The 15,798-nt window shown below is 59.4% G+C and overlaps 6 protein-coding genes across 6 annotated transcripts; 4 read left to right on the plus strand and 2 right to left on the minus strand.

Moving 5' to 3' along the window:
* Positions 1 to 34: 34 nt before the first annotated feature.
* Positions 35 to 883, plus strand: BDZ90DRAFT_232978 (Adaptor protein complex sigma subunit). The gene is made up of 2 exons (XM_025506463.1): positions 35 to 543; positions 635 to 883. The coding sequence occupies exons 1-2, from the start codon at positions 63 to 65 to the stop codon at positions 790 to 792; spliced, it is 639 nt and encodes a 212-aa protein (XP_025361496.1). The 5' UTR covers positions 35 to 62; the 3' UTR covers positions 793 to 883.
* Positions 799 to 3,287, minus strand: BDZ90DRAFT_232979 (NOL1/NOP2/sun family putative RNA met). Its single transcript, XM_025506464.1, has 2 exons — positions 3,006 to 3,287; positions 799 to 2,933 (listed from the first exon to the last, which is right to left on the minus strand). The coding sequence occupies exons 1-2, from the start codon at positions 3,242 to 3,244 to the stop codon at positions 881 to 883; spliced, it is 2,292 nt and encodes a 763-aa protein (XP_025361497.1). The 5' UTR covers positions 3,245 to 3,287; the 3' UTR covers positions 799 to 880.
* Positions 3,288 to 3,515: 228 nt separating this feature from the next.
* BDZ90DRAFT_232980 (hypothetical protein) lies at positions 3,516 to 4,972 on the plus strand. Its single transcript, XM_025506465.1, has 5 exons — positions 3,516 to 3,748; positions 3,914 to 3,934; positions 4,009 to 4,052; positions 4,133 to 4,461; positions 4,555 to 4,972. The coding sequence occupies exons 1-5, from the start codon at positions 3,672 to 3,674 to the stop codon at positions 4,726 to 4,728; spliced, it is 645 nt and encodes a 214-aa protein (XP_025361498.1). The 5' UTR covers positions 3,516 to 3,671; the 3' UTR covers positions 4,729 to 4,972.
* Positions 4,973 to 5,866: 894 nt separating this feature from the next.
* On the plus strand, positions 5,867 to 10,923 carry BDZ90DRAFT_194265 (CNH-domain-containing protein). Its single transcript, XM_025503900.1, has 2 exons — positions 5,867 to 6,967; positions 7,045 to 10,923. The coding sequence occupies exons 1-2, from the start codon at positions 6,043 to 6,045 to the stop codon at positions 10,821 to 10,823; spliced, it is 4,704 nt and encodes a 1,567-aa protein (XP_025361499.1). The 5' UTR covers positions 5,867 to 6,042; the 3' UTR covers positions 10,824 to 10,923.
* Positions 10,924 to 11,023: 100 nt separating this feature from the next.
* On the minus strand, positions 11,024 to 11,806 carry BDZ90DRAFT_221536 (hypothetical protein; the record flags this gene model as incomplete). The annotated part of the gene is made up of 1 exon (XM_025504482.1): positions 11,024 to 11,806. One exon carries the CDS (start codon positions 11,804 to 11,806, stop codon positions 11,024 to 11,026), a length of 783 nt encoding a protein of 260 aa, XP_025361500.1.
* Positions 11,807 to 12,895: 1,089 nt separating this feature from the next.
* BDZ90DRAFT_261144 (hypothetical protein) lies at positions 12,896 to 14,581 on the plus strand (the record flags this gene model as incomplete). The annotated part of the gene is made up of 2 exons (XM_025508342.1): positions 12,896 to 12,932; positions 13,161 to 14,581. 2 exons carry the CDS (start codon positions 12,896 to 12,898, stop codon positions 14,579 to 14,581), a joined length of 1,458 nt encoding a protein of 485 aa, XP_025361501.1.
* Positions 14,582 to 15,798: the final 1,217 nt, after the last annotated feature.

The following is a 15,798-nucleotide window of genomic DNA, read 5'->3' on the forward strand; positions in this document are numbered from 1 at the left end:
CTCGCGTCTGTCCTTTCTTTTGCTTCCATCCTGCTCCGACCTCAACTTCCCCTAACACCACAATGGCAGTCGAATCAGTCGTCATCATCAACAACTACGGCAAAGCTCGCTTAGCGACATTCTATCGTCCCATCTCCACCGCACGACAGCAGCTCCTCATCCGCACAATCTACCACCTCGTATCCAATCGGCCAGACGAAGGCTTGTGCAACTTTCTCGATGCGCCTCAGCTAAAGGCCCTCCTCCAACCACCAGCGTCCTCTTCCAAAGCATCCTCAACCACCCCTGGTATCGACAACGACTACCGCGTCATATATAGACACTATGCTACGCTCTGCTTCATCTTCGTCGTCGATAGTGCCGAGTCCGACTTGGCTATCCTCGATCTCATTCAGGTCTTCGTCGAGTCGCTCGATCGATTCTTCCCCAATGTCTGCGAGCTGGATCTCATCTTCCACTACGATGAGGTGCAGAGCATTCTCAGTCAGCTGATACAGGGCGGTTTGGTGTTGGAGACGAACATCAATGAGATTGTCAAGCAAGGTGGGTGCTGGGGGCAGAGAAGCGGGATGATGATGATGATGGTGTGCGAGACAGAGGGACTGACTTGATCCTTCTTCCTGTGCGCTTACAGCTCAAGCCGCTTCCAAAGCTCGCAAAGCATCAGCATCGTCGACACAGCTGCCACAAGGGGCCGCTTCTGTGGTGTCAGGCAATGGCTTCCAGGTCGGCATTAACGCTGCGACTACGGCGGCAGGATGGGCTCGCGATTGGATGAGCACGAGGAGATGACCGCAAGCCAGCATATAAGATACCCGCATCATGATCTCACGCCAGGTTCAACCATGTACTACTACACAATGCAATTGACACATGCTAGCTATGCGCGCCTCGTCTTGGCACCTACGGCATTCTTCTTGCCTGCGGTACCCGCAGCGGCAGCCTTGCCGCCCTTCTTCTGCTGCACACGCTGCTGAGCCGCCTGAATCAGCGCCTCGTCCTCCTCAGCATTGAATCCAAACGCTCCGGCCTCACCTGCAGCCTCGTCCTCCTCGCTCTCCACATCCTCACTGTCCTGCTCGTCCTCGTCGTCGCTACCCTTAGCGGCAACCTTGCCCTTGCCCTTGCCCCTGTTGGCCGCCTTCTCCTCATTATCCTCCTTGACGACCTTACTCCTCGGCTCCACCTTCAGTTTGGCCAAGAAGAACCCGTCGACGTTATGCGCGTGCGGGAAGACGCGCTTGCACAGGTCCATCTTGGGATCGAAGTTCTTGCCCATGTACGACTTGAAGCCCGGTCGACCGAAGTCGATGCCCGTCGGCACGAGCCGGACATTGGGTCGCTTCTTGAGCGCATAGTCGACGACGGACTCGTCCTCGTCTACAGCGACGGAGCACGTCGAGTAGACGACGTACCCGCCCGTCTTGGAGCGTGGGTTTACCGAGTCGATTGCGCAGAGGATGAGCTGTTTCTGCAGGTGGGCAAGGAGCTGGAAGTCCCTCTCCGTCTTGTTCATCTTTACTGATGGGTCCTTGCTGATGACTCCCGTACCGGAGCAAGGCGAATCGAGCAGTACGCGATCGAAGCCACCGAGGACCTTGGGGAACTGCCTGCCGTCGTGATTGCAGACGACCACGTTCTTGCATCCCAGTCTGTGGATATTGGCAGAGAGACTCTTAATACGAGCCTTGTTCGAGTCGTTTGCGAAAACCACGCCCGTGTTCTGCATCATGGCACTGAGGTAGGTAGACTTGCCGCCGGGGGCAGAAGCCATATCCAGAACTCGCTCGTGCGGTTGAGGGGCGAGAGCCACACAGGGCAGGAAGGAAGAAGCGGCTTGCAGCATGTAGTGGCCCGCGAGGTACTCGGGCGTCGCACCGATGGGGACGGAAGATTCGAAGACCTGAAGCCCGACCTTAGTCCACTTGCCTGCCGGCTCGAGGTTGACACCTCGGTTGATCAGAGCCTGAGCCAGGTCCCTGCGGCGGGTGCGGAGCGTGTTTGTCCTGATCACCACGGGGCGAGGCGTCTCGTTCGCCTCGAAGAATTCGATGGCTTCTGCGGGCGAGAAGAGGTTGAAGAGCTTCTCAGCCAGGTAGCGATTGTATCCGTAGTAGTTGCAGATGTCGTCGAGCAGCTGGTCGACATACTCGCTGCGGGAGGGACCATCGGCGGGCGCCAGACGCTTGAAGTTGGAAAGGACGTTGACAACCTCTGTGATGCGCATCTGTACCACTTGGAGGTCGGCACCGCGCACTTTCTCGGCTTCGCGCTGCTCAAGAGTGGGGAGGGTGAACGTCTCGCCGTCTTCGGACATGCCATCGTCCTCCTCGCCCTCGAGGCTGTCTTCGTCCTCGTCCTCGTCGTCCTCGTCTTCGCCCTCGCCACCCTCGCCATTAAGGAAGGCGAGCTCGTCCTCGTTCATCTCAGGCTCAGAGCCAGATCCCTCGCCTTGTTCGACGTCCTCGCCGTCCTCATCTCCGGACTCGAGCGAGTACCCCTGACTCTTGAGCAGCTCCTCCAGCCTCTCCGCCTCGGCAAGAGCCTTCTTCTTCTGCCTTGCCGTCAAGGGCCTTCCATCCTGCGGCAAGCCCAGAGAAGCAAGCGGGTCTGCCTGCTCTCCCTCTTCCCCCTCTTTCTCCTCTTCGCCCTCCTCGCCCTCCTCGCCCGACTCCATGTAGTCACTCTCCTCGCCCTCCTCGTCCCTCTCCCGGTCATCAGGATCACCAAGCTCATTATCGCTGTCCTCGTCCAGATCCTCGTACTCAAGGCCATCAGAGTCATTCTCGTCGGACAGCATCCCAGCCTTCTGGGCCTCTTCGGCGTCGTTCTCGCTGTCTTCGTCGAGATCGCTCATATCCTCGATGCCGGAGAAGCCGTCGTCCTCATCGTCATCGCCCTCGGCTGAGCCAGCACTGTCGGCGAAGAGGGCTCTGTGGGTGGGAAGGGCAGGTTGATTAGCTGCGGCTCTCGAATGGCTTCCTTCGCTACAACGAGGCACTCACTTCCTCTCCTTTTCCTTCCTAGAGCCGCTCTTGACGCCATTCGAGGGAGCAGCCTTTACGGGTCTAGCACTTGCAGGCGCCTTCTTCGCCGCCTTTGCTGCTCCTCCCGCCTTGGAAGAGGGCAACGCAGCGTCAGAGGCCTTTCGCTTCCCCTTGGCCGCACCAGAGGACGACGAAGCCGCTGAACGCTCGACGAAAGGTTGAGGAGGTGCTTGCTTGTTCTTTGCTCGCCTGCCCATGATCTGCTGGTGATGAGATGGTATGGTGGAGACGGCTTTGTCGTCCTCCTCGAAAGTCCAAAGTCCCAAGTCCAAAATCTTCGGCTCAGACGCGCCCTGAAGCGGATTGGAAAAAACGTGGCACGGACTGACTGGCCGTCGTGGGAAGCGGAATCCAGGATTGGCAATGGGCGGAGCAACGGGCAAGGGCGTCGTGCGGCGGAGCGGAAAAGGGATCAAAGACGATGCGATGCGGCCGTGCAGACGAGCAGCGTTGGATGCTCCACGGCCAATCCGCTTCCTTGGATGGGTGGGTAGGGGATGATGGGAGTGGAAGCCTCCCTGGTCGAGACACTCTCTTTTCTTTCCTACCTTGCCATCAACAAGCTCCAGCATCCATCCATTGCGCCTCCCCTCTCTCCCTCCCCCCTTCCCAGCAGCAGCAAGCATGACCGTCGCGAATGAGATCTCCCACGGCGAGAGGCCCATCCACAAGCCTAACAAGTTTGTCGTCTTCTGGATTGCGTGAGTACGAGGAGAAGTGGGGATGGCGTTGTGGCGATAGCGAAGGAGATGGCATGCCAGACTCCCTCAGCTCAGTGACGATGTGCTCCTTGGCGCGCTCTGCCATCGCGGTCTACTGACATCCCACTCCCTTCCCCTGTCCCCCCTACCCTCTTGCTACTGCAGCTGCTCGTCCATCGTCGTCTTGTGAGTTGGCGCGCCGTTCTATCGATGTACCAGGTGCTCGCGCTGACTCGCATTTCCCTCCATCGCGTACCCAGCTGGGACCTTTCATTCCTCTTTGCGCGACCTCACTCGTTCAAGTGTACGTGCAGTGCCATACTCTAGGCCTTCCCGCTGCGCCCTAGCTCATCCCCTACCTGCTCCCTTACTCCTCGCTCACAGCCATGAACGGGAAGCTTGCCTTCCTCTGGCCCGGCTACGACCTCTACGAGTTCATCGACAAGGTCTACTCAGTCTCATCCTGGGAGAAGAAGCTCGGCTTCCCTGCCGCCCAAGCCACGATGAACGTCGTAGAGAACCTCGTCAACTTCCTTTACCTCTACCTCGCCCACTCGGACGATGACGCTAAGCGTGCCTCTGCGCCCGTCGCTGGACTGGTCGGAGTCACGATGACTTGCTCAAAGACGATTCTCTACTTCCTCTGCGACTATTACTGTGGAATGTGCGAGTCAGGGAGCAACGACTGGAGGACGTGGTTGACGCTTTACATCGTGAGCAGCGGCAAGAATACGGGCGAGGGGAGGATGTCCCTCCCGTCAAGAGACTCGAACTGACCGATCTTCTCCTTCATCGTTGTCGCGCAGCTGCCCAACTGCCTTTGGGTGCTCATCCCGGGTACGCTCGCTGTCTACTTTGGCATGGACATCGCTGACCGCCTCAAGTTGGCAGCTGGCGTCAGTGGCTCGCCGTACGGCTATGGACCGGCCAGCAGCACGAGGAGCAGGGTAGCCAGCTCCAACAACAAGAAGACCAAGTGAGAGGGTAGGCGGGCAGGCGGGCAGGCCAGCCTAGATGTCCCTATGGCTGTCGAGCATTGGCGCGCTCCCCTTGTGATTGGGAGGTGTCGGCGCGCTCCCCTTGTGATCGGTCGTGCGACACCTCCAACTACCCCTCCTCATACTCAATCTCGCCCCCCCCCCCTGTGCGTGTCACGCGTCACGTCCGCGCTCAAGATGGCTGCCACCGCTCTTGCACGCTCCTCCATCATCTCTACCTCAGACCTCAACGCTTTCTCTAATCATGAAATGATATCAAGTTGTGAATAGCACTCGCGGCATCCTTCGCGGCATCGCTCGTAACATCCTTTCAGCTCCGTTCTCATCGCTGGCTGCGCTCGAAATATCACTCATCACCGTGGTTCCACTTTTGCGGGCGGAACAAGACGCCGACTGTGTTGTGTGTGTGAGTTGAGCGTGAGCGGGGCAAGCTTCAACCAGGCTAGGGCTAGTCTAGCGGGCTCCCTCGCGCTGGGCTGAGCGGCGGCGGCAGCGGCGGCGGCCGATTTGAGCGACGAGAGCGAGGGCCTGCCTGCTCCCTTGACCGAGGCGTGGCGGGCAGGCAGGCAGGCAGGCAGGCAGGCGGGGCGGGCGCTGCGCCGTGTCTCGAAGTACGGCCCAGGCAGGCAGAGGGGGCGAGACGGGGCGAGCGGGCGGGCGAGCCAGTCGAGTCGAGTGCGAGGGAGGGGGGAGGGGGAGGAGGGTGCAGGAGCCAGGCAGCGAGGAGCGCAAGCAGCGAGCGAGATCCTCACCACCAACTGCTGCTACTCATCGTCTCTTGGTCGCAGTCGCAATCGCAGCAGCCCCTCTTCCGACCCTCTTCTTGCTGTGCGACGCGCGCAGGTCAACGTCATCCTTCCTTCTCGTCGTGCGAAGAGGAAATTGCTTTCCTGCGGCCCACTTGGCTCCGCACTCCCTACTCCCTCGTCTTCTCCGAACCATAGCGAGCGGCCTGCCTCAGGTACGACCCATTGCAGCCGCTCCTACCGCCCAAACCAGCTCCTGCACTTCACGCGGACGGCCCGTCCGAAGCTTTGCTTGCTTGCCGCCAACATCATCAATCGTCTTTGCTGCTGCTACTCCGTACTCAGCTCAGCTGGCCGGCTCCCTCTTCTCGACTCGACTCGACGATTCGCCCTCGCCTTCGCCTTCTTCTCCTTGCTCCGGCCAACAGCTCACCTTTCATGGCTTGACGCTACGCTACTCATTTGCACACGACGCCGACGACTGCGACGACGACTACTCTGACGAATCGCACACGACGAGCTCTCGACATCTGAGCGTCTCTTGCCCGCCATGAGCAGCGGAGGGCCAGACAAACGGACGACGGCCTACGAGAACATCTTTGGTCGCCCGACAGCCAAGCCAAAGGGCCCTGTCGCTCAGCCTCCTCCTAATGTAGGTGGCGGTGGGTACCCCCAGTACCCTCATCCCCAGCAACAGCAGTACTGGCAGCAGCAGCAGCAATCGCAGCAATCGCAGTCACAAGCTGCGAGATGGAATGCGCCTGGAGGGTATGGCGGTCCAGTTGGTCCCGGTGGTGGAATGGGAGGCTACTACCAGCCAACGCAATCCCAATACGGCTACGATCACCCGGATCGACGCTCGAGCGTCACCCCGTCCTTCACTTCGCAGTCCTCGAGCTCCTCGCCATACCCTTCCACGCCCTATGCTGGATCAAGCATCGGCGCCGAGTCGTCATACGGAGGCGTAAAGGGCCAGACGCCTGCGAGCGCGTATGCCAACTTCCACTCGGGCGCCAGTCAGTACAATGGAGGGGGCGCTGGCGGTTATGCACCAGCACGAGCTTCTATGCAGACCGATGCCTCTTCAGAACCGCGGCCCAGCATCTCATCATCGACGGCAGAGTCCATCTACGGACGTCAGCCACCTGGCGCGGGTGCTACGAGCTCAGTTACCTCTTTCAACAATAGGGCAAGCTCGCCACGTGTAGATCCGCCGAGATTACCTAGCTTCGAGCTGAACGGCGGCGGTGGTAGTGGTGGACAGAATGGTGTTGACGAGAGCAACTGGTTCAAGGGGCTTTCGCTTGATGGCGGTAGCTCGACGCATAGTAATGGCTCATCATCGAATGGCAAGGTTGTCTCACCGAAGCAAAAGGGACTGGGTGGGTTGCCGCCTCCTGCGCCGGTGGAAGAAGAGGACGAGGACTTCAGGACGCCGGGGCCGACGAATGACGGCAGAGATCCCTTCGCCTCAGGTGAGTCCAGGCAGAAGATTATGCCGACCCACGCCCGCCCTACTGACCCACTGACGCATCGCCCTCTTCGCGCATAGAATTTGAGAACTACGGCGCAGCTGGTGCTCCCCCGGCAAATCCCTCGCCCGTTGTCAGTAAACCCGCCTCAATAGCAAGCCAACCGCAAGCCTCAGCTCCAGTCCCCGGCTCCATCAGCTCTGCAGCGTCGTCCATCTACGACGGAATTAGGCGCAAGGCATCATTCGAGTCAGACCGGAGGTCAATTGCCAACTCGACGCACAACGTCCCTGTAGCACCGGGCGCTGCTGCCTTCTACAATCACGGCGGCAGGAGTGCAACGGCAAGCACGACGAACTTCGGTGGGGGCAGCAACTACTTTGGAGGCGGCTTCACGCCAATGACCGGAGATGGCGGCGATGGTGGCGGCACAGCCAGCTCAGTGGACATGTGGCAACGGCCACCCCGACAACGAACAGCGTCTAGCCACACGCAGGCAGGCTACTCCCCCTCGCTGGGCGCGACTCGCAACCCTCGCCTCGAGCACAGGGCCATGTCCATGGGCATGGGTGGCCAAGGTCAACGGCCAAGCGTCGTGAGCAACGCCATGTCGTACCAGTCGAGTAATGCGAGCACAATGGTGGGCACCTCGGCCATGCCATCCAACAGAAGAGGACCGCTGGTATATCCCGCCCTCCTCTCGCGTGTGGCAGACTCGTTCAAACAGAGGGTGACAGTAGCGGAAAGGGTGAAGGATGGTCTTACCTATCAGGACGCTTTCGACGGGCGAGAAGCCGTAGATCGCATTGCATACATCATCAAGACGACGGACAGGAATCTGGCGCTCCTGCTCGGCCGTGCCCTCGATGCGCAAAAGTTCTTCCACGACGTCACGTACGATCATCGACTGCGCGACTCGCCCAACGAGCTCTACCAGTTCCGTACGCGCCTCACTAGCCCCTTTGGATCAGAGACGGAGCACTTTGGCGACGAAGGCAAGTCGCCAGGCATCCATCAACTGCAAGTCCCCCACTTGGACAGCTCGCAGGCTAGCCTTCCCACGTCGGCCGCCTCCTCCATCAAGGACGGCCACCGCGGCGCACCCCCCGCTCTGATGCATCAAGACTCGACTGCAAGCGGCACGGCCGAAGACGAGGATGAGCTACCTACCGGAGTGTTCACGCTCCTGACCGACTGCTACAGCCCGACATGTACGCGCGATCGCCTCTGCTACAGCATTGCCTGCCCGCGTCGTCTCGAGCAGCAGGCTCGCCTCAACATGAAGCCGCAGACGGTCTTGAAGCGCGCCATCAGTCGCGAGTCGCTGGGCGACGTCAAGGAACCCGGAGCGCTGTGGGCCGAGTCAGTCTCCAAGGAAGTCTTCGAAAGCGTGTCAGAGCAAGAGCGCAAGCGACAGGAGCTGCTCAACGAAGCCATCTACACGGAGCGGGACTTTGTGCGGGACCTCGAATACCTGCGCGACTTCTGGATCAAGCCGCTCAAGACGCAGGACATCATCCCCGAGGCTCGTCGCGATGACTTTGTGCTGCAAGTCTTCTGGAACGTGCTCGAGGTACATGCCGTCAACTCGAAGCTGGCTGAGCTGCTCACCAAGCGGCAGAAGCAGCAAGCCGTCGTTGAGCGAATTGGTGACATCTTCCTCGAGATGGTGCCTCATTTCCAACCCTTTGTCAAGTATGGAGCGCACCAGCTGTACGGCAAGTACGAGTTTGAGAAAGAGAAGGCCTCCAATCCCGCCTTTGCCAAATTCGTCGACGAGACGGAGCGTCGCCCGGAATCGAGGAAGTTGGAGCTCAATGGCTACCTCACCAAGCCGACGACGAGGCTTGCGAGATACCCGCTACTTCTCGAAGCTGTACTCAAGCAGACCCCAGAGGGAAGTCCAGACAAGCTCGCTCTGCCCAAGGTGGTCAAGATTGTCAAGGAGTTCTTGACAAAAGTCAACGTCGAGACGGGCAAGAGTGAGAATCGCTTCAACCTTGCGCAGTTGGACCAGCAACTCGTCTTCAAGCAAGGAGAGGCGGTGGATCTGCGCCTGCGCGACGAGCAGCGCGAGCTCGTCTTCAAGGGCCCGCTCAAGAAGCGTGGCGGTACGCAGAGTGAGTCGGCAGAGCTGCAGGTCTTCCTGTTCGACCACGCCCTCCTCATGGTCAAGGCAAAGACGGTGCATAAGAACGAGCTGTATAAAGTCTTCCGCAAGCCGATCCCGCTCGAGCTGCTCATCGTCACTGTGTACGACGAGGTGCCCACCGGCAAAGGCAACGCCACGCGCCCCAAGTCGGTCATGAGCAAAACTTCCACGGGCAACAGGCTGAGCGGGGGTGTTCCATCAGGGTCTGCGCCTAAGCAGGATGCCAAAACTGGGTATGCTCTCACATTCACGTATCTGGGCAGGAAGGGGTACTCGCTCACGCTCTGGGCTAGCACGTTCGTCGGGCGACGCAAATGGTTTGAACACATTGAGCAGCGCCAGGAGATCCTGCGACAGCGCTCCAACATCTTCGACACGATTACGCTCAGCGAGAACTTCTTCATTGGCCAGCAGAAGGTCAACTGCAGTGTGCCCTTCGACTTTGGACGGCGCATCATCTATGGGACGGACGACGGTGTCTTCCTCAGCGACCTGCGCGAGAAGGCTCGACCGCCGACCAAGGTCTTGCCCCTGCCGGGAGTGACACAGATCGACGTGCTGGAAGAGTACCAGATCCTCATCATTCTCGCGGAGCGATCAGTCCACACCTTTACGCTAGACGCGCTCGACCCTTCAGACCCAATGGGCTCACTCAAGCGTGGTCGTCGCATCTCGTCGCACACGTCATTCTTCAAGGCAGGCCAATGCCTGGGACGTACGCTCGTGTGCGTCGTCAAGTCTTCCTCGCTCTCCTCGACGATCAAGACACTGGAGCCCATCGAGCAGAATGTGCGAGGAAAGAAGCAGCCCACCTTCCGCAAGCTCCTGCAGGGCGGGCAGGAGACGCTGCGCGTATTCAAGGAGTTCTACATCCCGACCGAGTCGTCCTCAATTCACTTCCTCAAGTCAAAACTCTGCGTCGGTTGCACCAAGGGCTTCGAGATCGTCGATCTCGAGACGCTCGATACGCAAGGTCTTCTGGACCCTGCCGACTCGTCGCTCGACTTTGTCCATCGAAAGGAGACGGTGAAGCCTCTGGCCATCTACAGGATAGACGGCGAGTTCCTGCTCTGCTATGACGAGTTCGCATTCTACGTCAACAAGAATGGCTGGCGCGCAAAGGGCAACTGGATCATTCATTGGGAGGGTAACCCGATGAGCTTCGCGCTCCACCACCCGTACGTGCTCGCATTCGAGCCAAGCTTCATCGAGGTGAGGCACGTAGAGACGGGGGCACTGCATCAGGTCATCACAGGGTACAACCTGCGCTGCCTCTTTGCAGACGTCCCTCCGCCTGCGTCCTCCAGCTCGAGCTCGGCGTCCTCCGCAGCCTCGTCGGCCAGCTCGCACTTGCAGCTCCAGCACCAGCAGTACGGCCCGCCACGCCCGCCTGTCGGCTTCCCGCCGAGACCGCCTCCAGGGTACATGGGCGGCTACCCAGGTGCGCCTCCAGGTCCTCCTGGGGCAATGACGCCGTATGGTGGGCCAGGCGGCTTCCCACCTCGCCCACCGCCGCCAGGCGTACCACCAGGCATGTCACCCTACGGCCTGCCTCCACCGGCGATCGTCCCGCATCATCCTCCGAGACCGCCGCCGCAACTCCAGCGAAACCCTGTGTGGGAATCTGTGGCGGCGAGCAGGAATCAGATCGTCTTCATTGGGGACCAGACTGTGTTCGCTGTTCGGTTGGCGGGCGCTGGACAGTAGACGAGGAGGAGGGCAAGGGCGAGGAGGTTTCCATCGAAGGAGAGGGAGGAAATGCAGAGGTCGGATAGGAGGGAAAGAGAAGGCAGCGGGGCCTGTTACCCTACACATCTTTGCTCCCTGTCTGGTTGATTGTCGAGCTGTTCTGTACACTTCACGCGATACGAGAGAGAAACGATGATGCTTTCATTGCCTGCGCACCACTACCTCTTGCCTGCTCGTTGTCCTCCAGCCTTGGTAGCCCGCACATACACCTGCGGTAACAAGGCCGAGGCAGTCTGTCCCTTGACTCGCTGAACCTCCACGCTCTCCCAGCAGTCCAGCCTCATCAGCACGCCGAGAGAGTCGCGCGTCATCTCACAGCCGTTGGCCATGAATCGCCATGCAGGGTTAAGGATGCGTTGCACGCCGGCCGCGATCGGGTCGTGAAGCTGCGCCGTATGCTCCATCATGAGCACTACCCCTCCTGGCTTGACGAGCTCGACACAGCGTGCGAGGTGCGCTTCAGGTCCACCAGGGATAGAGCAGAGGCATTGCACGAGTACCAAGGCGTCGAGGCTGCCCGGCTTGATTCCGTGACGTGCAAGTGCAGCATCGTCCTGGATGCCGTGCGCGATTACGGTGCTCTTCCGCTCGAAGGCCTTGCCTCTCGCCGCGATGGAGCGTACAAGATGTGGAACGGCAGGCTCGAATGGCTCGAGTGCGTACAGGTGGTCAATGGCTGCCTCGTCGTAATACTTGATCGTCTCCCCACTGCCAGCGCCTACTTCGAGGACCTTGCCCTTGGCAGTAGTGAGCAGCCATTTCTTCGCATCGTGATGCGCCTCGTCAGACATCTTAAGCAGTTTGGGCATTGATGCTCCCCAGACACCGTCGCGAAACTGCCATGGACTGAGGAATTTGAGAGGCTGGAGGTGCAAGAGAAAGGAAAGCTGTCGGAAGATGGCGGGGATAAGACCGTGGTAGAGCATCAGGGTCACCAGCATCAAGGGAAAGTACAAGTCCCATACTCGGCTCGACAGAGTCGCAGGTGGGGGACGAGCCGACTTGATCAACTGCACCTGTTGGACGGGCATGTTGCGCGCGTAAAGGAAGGGGATGAGTGAGTGATTGAACGACGAGAATGAATGCAGAGAGAGGAGCGAATGTCGCGTGCAGCTCTGTGGTACTCGATCAAGTGGAGCCACTCAAACTCCGTTCCGCTTTCTGAATTCACGCGGCCCGTGCACCACTTGACCTCCGATCGATCAGCGACGCCAGCGTGTTTCACCGTCGTGGTCGCGGGCGCCACGGTCGCAAATGCGTGACAAGGGCGGCTACTGATCACGGCGTTGAGTGGCATCACGGTCTCAAAGCTGCAAATACGCGGGGCGTCTTCACATGTCTCGGACTCGCGTGTAGATGAGCGTGACGGTCGGGCGCCAAATGTAACTTGTGTTTCAGTGCGATGACTACGACTGGGTGAGATTTCCCTCGTGGGAAAGGGCAAAGGCAATCCGATCGAGTGCAAAGACAAAGGAGCCCCGAAGATGGAAAGAAGCGTTGTGGTGAGATTCAACGTACCGGGCAGAGGGCGTCGCTACGTTGCTTCGCCCCGCATCTCGCAGGGTTGGGTATAAGTGGGCGCAAGAGCATCTCTGCTAGCCGTAGCGTCACTGTCGCCCCCATCACCGTCGCCAACACCATAACAACAACCACCACAGCTATGTACGAGTCTGCCTTTCCATTTGGTCTGCTTGATCCACACGATGGCCAGATGGTCTTACGCACCGTCTACGCCAGCTTCATCCTCTGCGGCTTGCAGCTGCACACCTGCTTGTACTGCCTGCCCTTCGACGTCAAGTTACTCCGACGCTCCGGTTGGGCAACTGCCTACGCCGCGGCTTCACGATGTGCCTTCATAGTATCGAAGTGGCTCACACTGGCTGGCATCGTTCTACACAGTGCGCAGAATCATCGCGACGCTTGGAAGACGCGAGCTGATCAGAGCCCTTGTCCGCAGGCCTATTCTTCATCATCGAGCTGGAACATTGCGGCCTAGCGCGACACCTCGATGGCTTCGTAACTGTCATAGCATGGCATTGCTCGGCCTCACTCTTCATTCTGCGACTGGTGAGTCCCTTGTCAAAAGAGGGAAACCATGCGCTCATCACCGCCCACCGCATCTCAACAGTCTGCCTACCGCAGGGTCGTGAATACCTGGCATGCCACCTTCTTCCTGTCGGTAGCTACGATGCTATTCATAACATCCATCGCTGTATGCTGTGCAGTCGTTGCACTTGGTGAGCCGCAATACGTCGGTGCATACGCTCTACGCAAGCTCACGTCCTACTCTACCAGGCTTCCACGCCGTGCACATCCCGGGCACCAAGTACTGCATCGTGATCCCTACCACCAATTCCCACTTCCTCCCCATGATGAATTCCAGTCTGGTCATCGGGATGCTCTTCCATCTCAACGATGCAGTTGGCACTGTCTTCCTGTTGGCGAAGATGCGGCTCCTGTCTACCACCTCAACGGGCGGCATCCGACCAGCGACGGCCCTGTCTGGCGTTCTCCTCAGTCAGGAGATGCTCTGTTCAGTAGCGTGCGCATTCCTCTGCCTGGGCTTCAGCATCACAATCTCGATCCCCACGCTACCATTGGTCTACAGAAGCGAGACGATGTACGTCTTCATCGTCCTGACCAATTGCGTCGCCTGTTGCTACTATCGAGAGCTCGACGCCTTCCTGGTCTCAGCACAGAAGCAACCAGCAACGAGGTGCAGTATCGGCAATAGTGGGCTTTCACGCGGTAATAGCGGCGACGGTACGAGCGGCACGCATCGTCATCACTTTGATGACAGTGATTTGACAGGACTCGAGGAGCCGAAGATTCAGTACGATGAGGCAGCCCTGCGTCGACTTGCTCATTGGGCCAAACTCAACCACCGCATCAAGCAAGACGACGTCGACTTCTCTACGGCGGGCAATAACTCGCCCATCGTACCTACGGGTGCCCGGAGCGATTCGAAGCACCAGCTCGGCGAGGTCATTCAGGCGCTGCCGGGACACGAGGAGAACATTGAGCCTGCTGATACCCACACCGAAGGCGACGGACCATTCGCCTCCCTCAAGCGCAGGGTTTCGGCTAGAAAGAGCAAGGCATCCAACAGTTCCGGCGCCGCAGCCGTCCAGCCTGATAATCTCACCACCAACTCCACGGTGCCGCCTTCTCCTGCGCCCGGGCTCACAGATACGGCCGAGGAGCTTTCCCTACTGCCTGTGCTCCCGCCGCCTGCCGCGCCCGCGCTCCGTAGCCACACGGCCGGCGAAGCCGTCGACCACATTAACTCTCGCTCTTCTTCCTACGACGATCGCCTAGGTACCCTGCTGCATCCCAAAGGTAGTCTTCTTCCCGGCTACGGACGCTCCCGTGCGCATGGTTTGGAACTCGCTGAGATCACCCAAGACGTCAGCAACCCGGCCACGCCTGCATCTGCGGTTCTACCAAAGGACCGCACTCGTAATGGCTTCACGGCCTTGACGCCTCCTCCTTGGCAGCAGAAGCGAAAGAGGCCCACACCTCAGCATCAGCATCAGCACCAGCACCAGCACCCGGCCAAAAGGATCAATCGCCGTAGCCGTGGTCATCGAACGAGCTTCTGCGAGGACCAGTCGACTGAGGAAGTGGAAGACGAGGACGTGCGCCTTGCTCATGCCAAACTGTGCAGTGCGCTCATGGGTTTGCCGCTGCCTGAGGAGGAGGGGCTGGTGCGTTGAGCTGGTGAGGGGTCACATTGGGACAAGAGGCAGAGGACGAAGGCTGGAGCGCAAGACGTATGGGACCCAAATGTCATGCTGCTGGGAGTGGAGGGAAGGGAGAGGGAATGATTCGATGAGAATGTACGGGGCTTGCAAAGAGCATCCACTCTGGGCCGACTTCTTCCTTCAAGGACCCGGCACGACCTCGAAAGAGCCGACTCTTAACCCCCTTGGTATATCAAATTTCCCATTAAGCTCCTTTCTTCCTGCTCTCTGCGAGGAAAGTGCGTCTCATCGCACGCACAGGAGAGACCGCGCCCAGCAATGGGCCTCCGCGACCATTGCATCTCGGTGTGCACGCCGGGTGTACTTGGATTGTGCTCTCTTCTTTGTGCGCGACCCCTTTGTGTTCTCTCTGCTCTTATGCATCAATTCTCACAGCCTGCGAGTGATGCCATCTCCGCGCACGAGGATGACACCATTTCACGAATGCGTCTGGCTTGAGCGTCTGCTTCGGAGGCAGGCCCGGGCCGGTGGTGTCGCTGCCGCCAGGAGAGAGCAAGAAAGCCTGCCAGACGGAATTGATGGAGAGAAAGGCGAGTGGAGGGGACTCAGCGGCGAGGTAAATCGAGGGTCACGCAAGGATACCTTGGCAATGCCGAGGTGATAGAATTCTGTCGTCCTGTAATCGCGCTTGCAGCTGGCGGTGGAGGGAAACATCTAGGCGCGCACGGGGGCGCTCATGGAATCAACGAGCTGGCAGGAAAGGGATGGCGAGGGTGCGGGGCCAGCGCTGATGGTCTCTCGTATCGCGGGCTTGCTTGGGCGGAAGAAAGATCATTGGCTCGTGATGGGAGCAAGGTGCATCCCCCTTCGTTCAATCGACTGTTCGAGGATCGAGCGTGGTTAGGAGAAAGGTCGAAAGGCAAGCTGGAGCTGTGCCCGCGCGGACGCGAGTCGAGGCGCGAGGAGTCTCTTGGCTCACCTCGGCTGTGATTCAGCATGCGGCCCCTCGCAGAGACGCGTGCTCCACAGCCAGGGGTCCGTGGGAGACACAGAGAGAGAGAGAGAGGAGCAGCCAACCTCGCTTCAGCACCGCCCCCGCAAGCTCCTTGACCCTTCCTTGGTCGCTCGTTCACCATGACAACACCAATCGACGGTATACACGCAAGGTCAATCAGGATGCATTGCAACGCAGCAAGATCGCGCCTAGCCCCAGGGTCATCGAAGCATTG

Source organism: Jaminaea rosea (genome assembly GCF_003144245.1).
Source record: "Jaminaea rosea strain MCA 5214 unplaced genomic scaffold BDZ90scaffold_9, whole genome shotgun sequence".
Taxonomy (NCBI): Eukaryota; Fungi; Basidiomycota; class Exobasidiomycetes; order Microstromatales; genus Jaminaea; species Jaminaea rosea.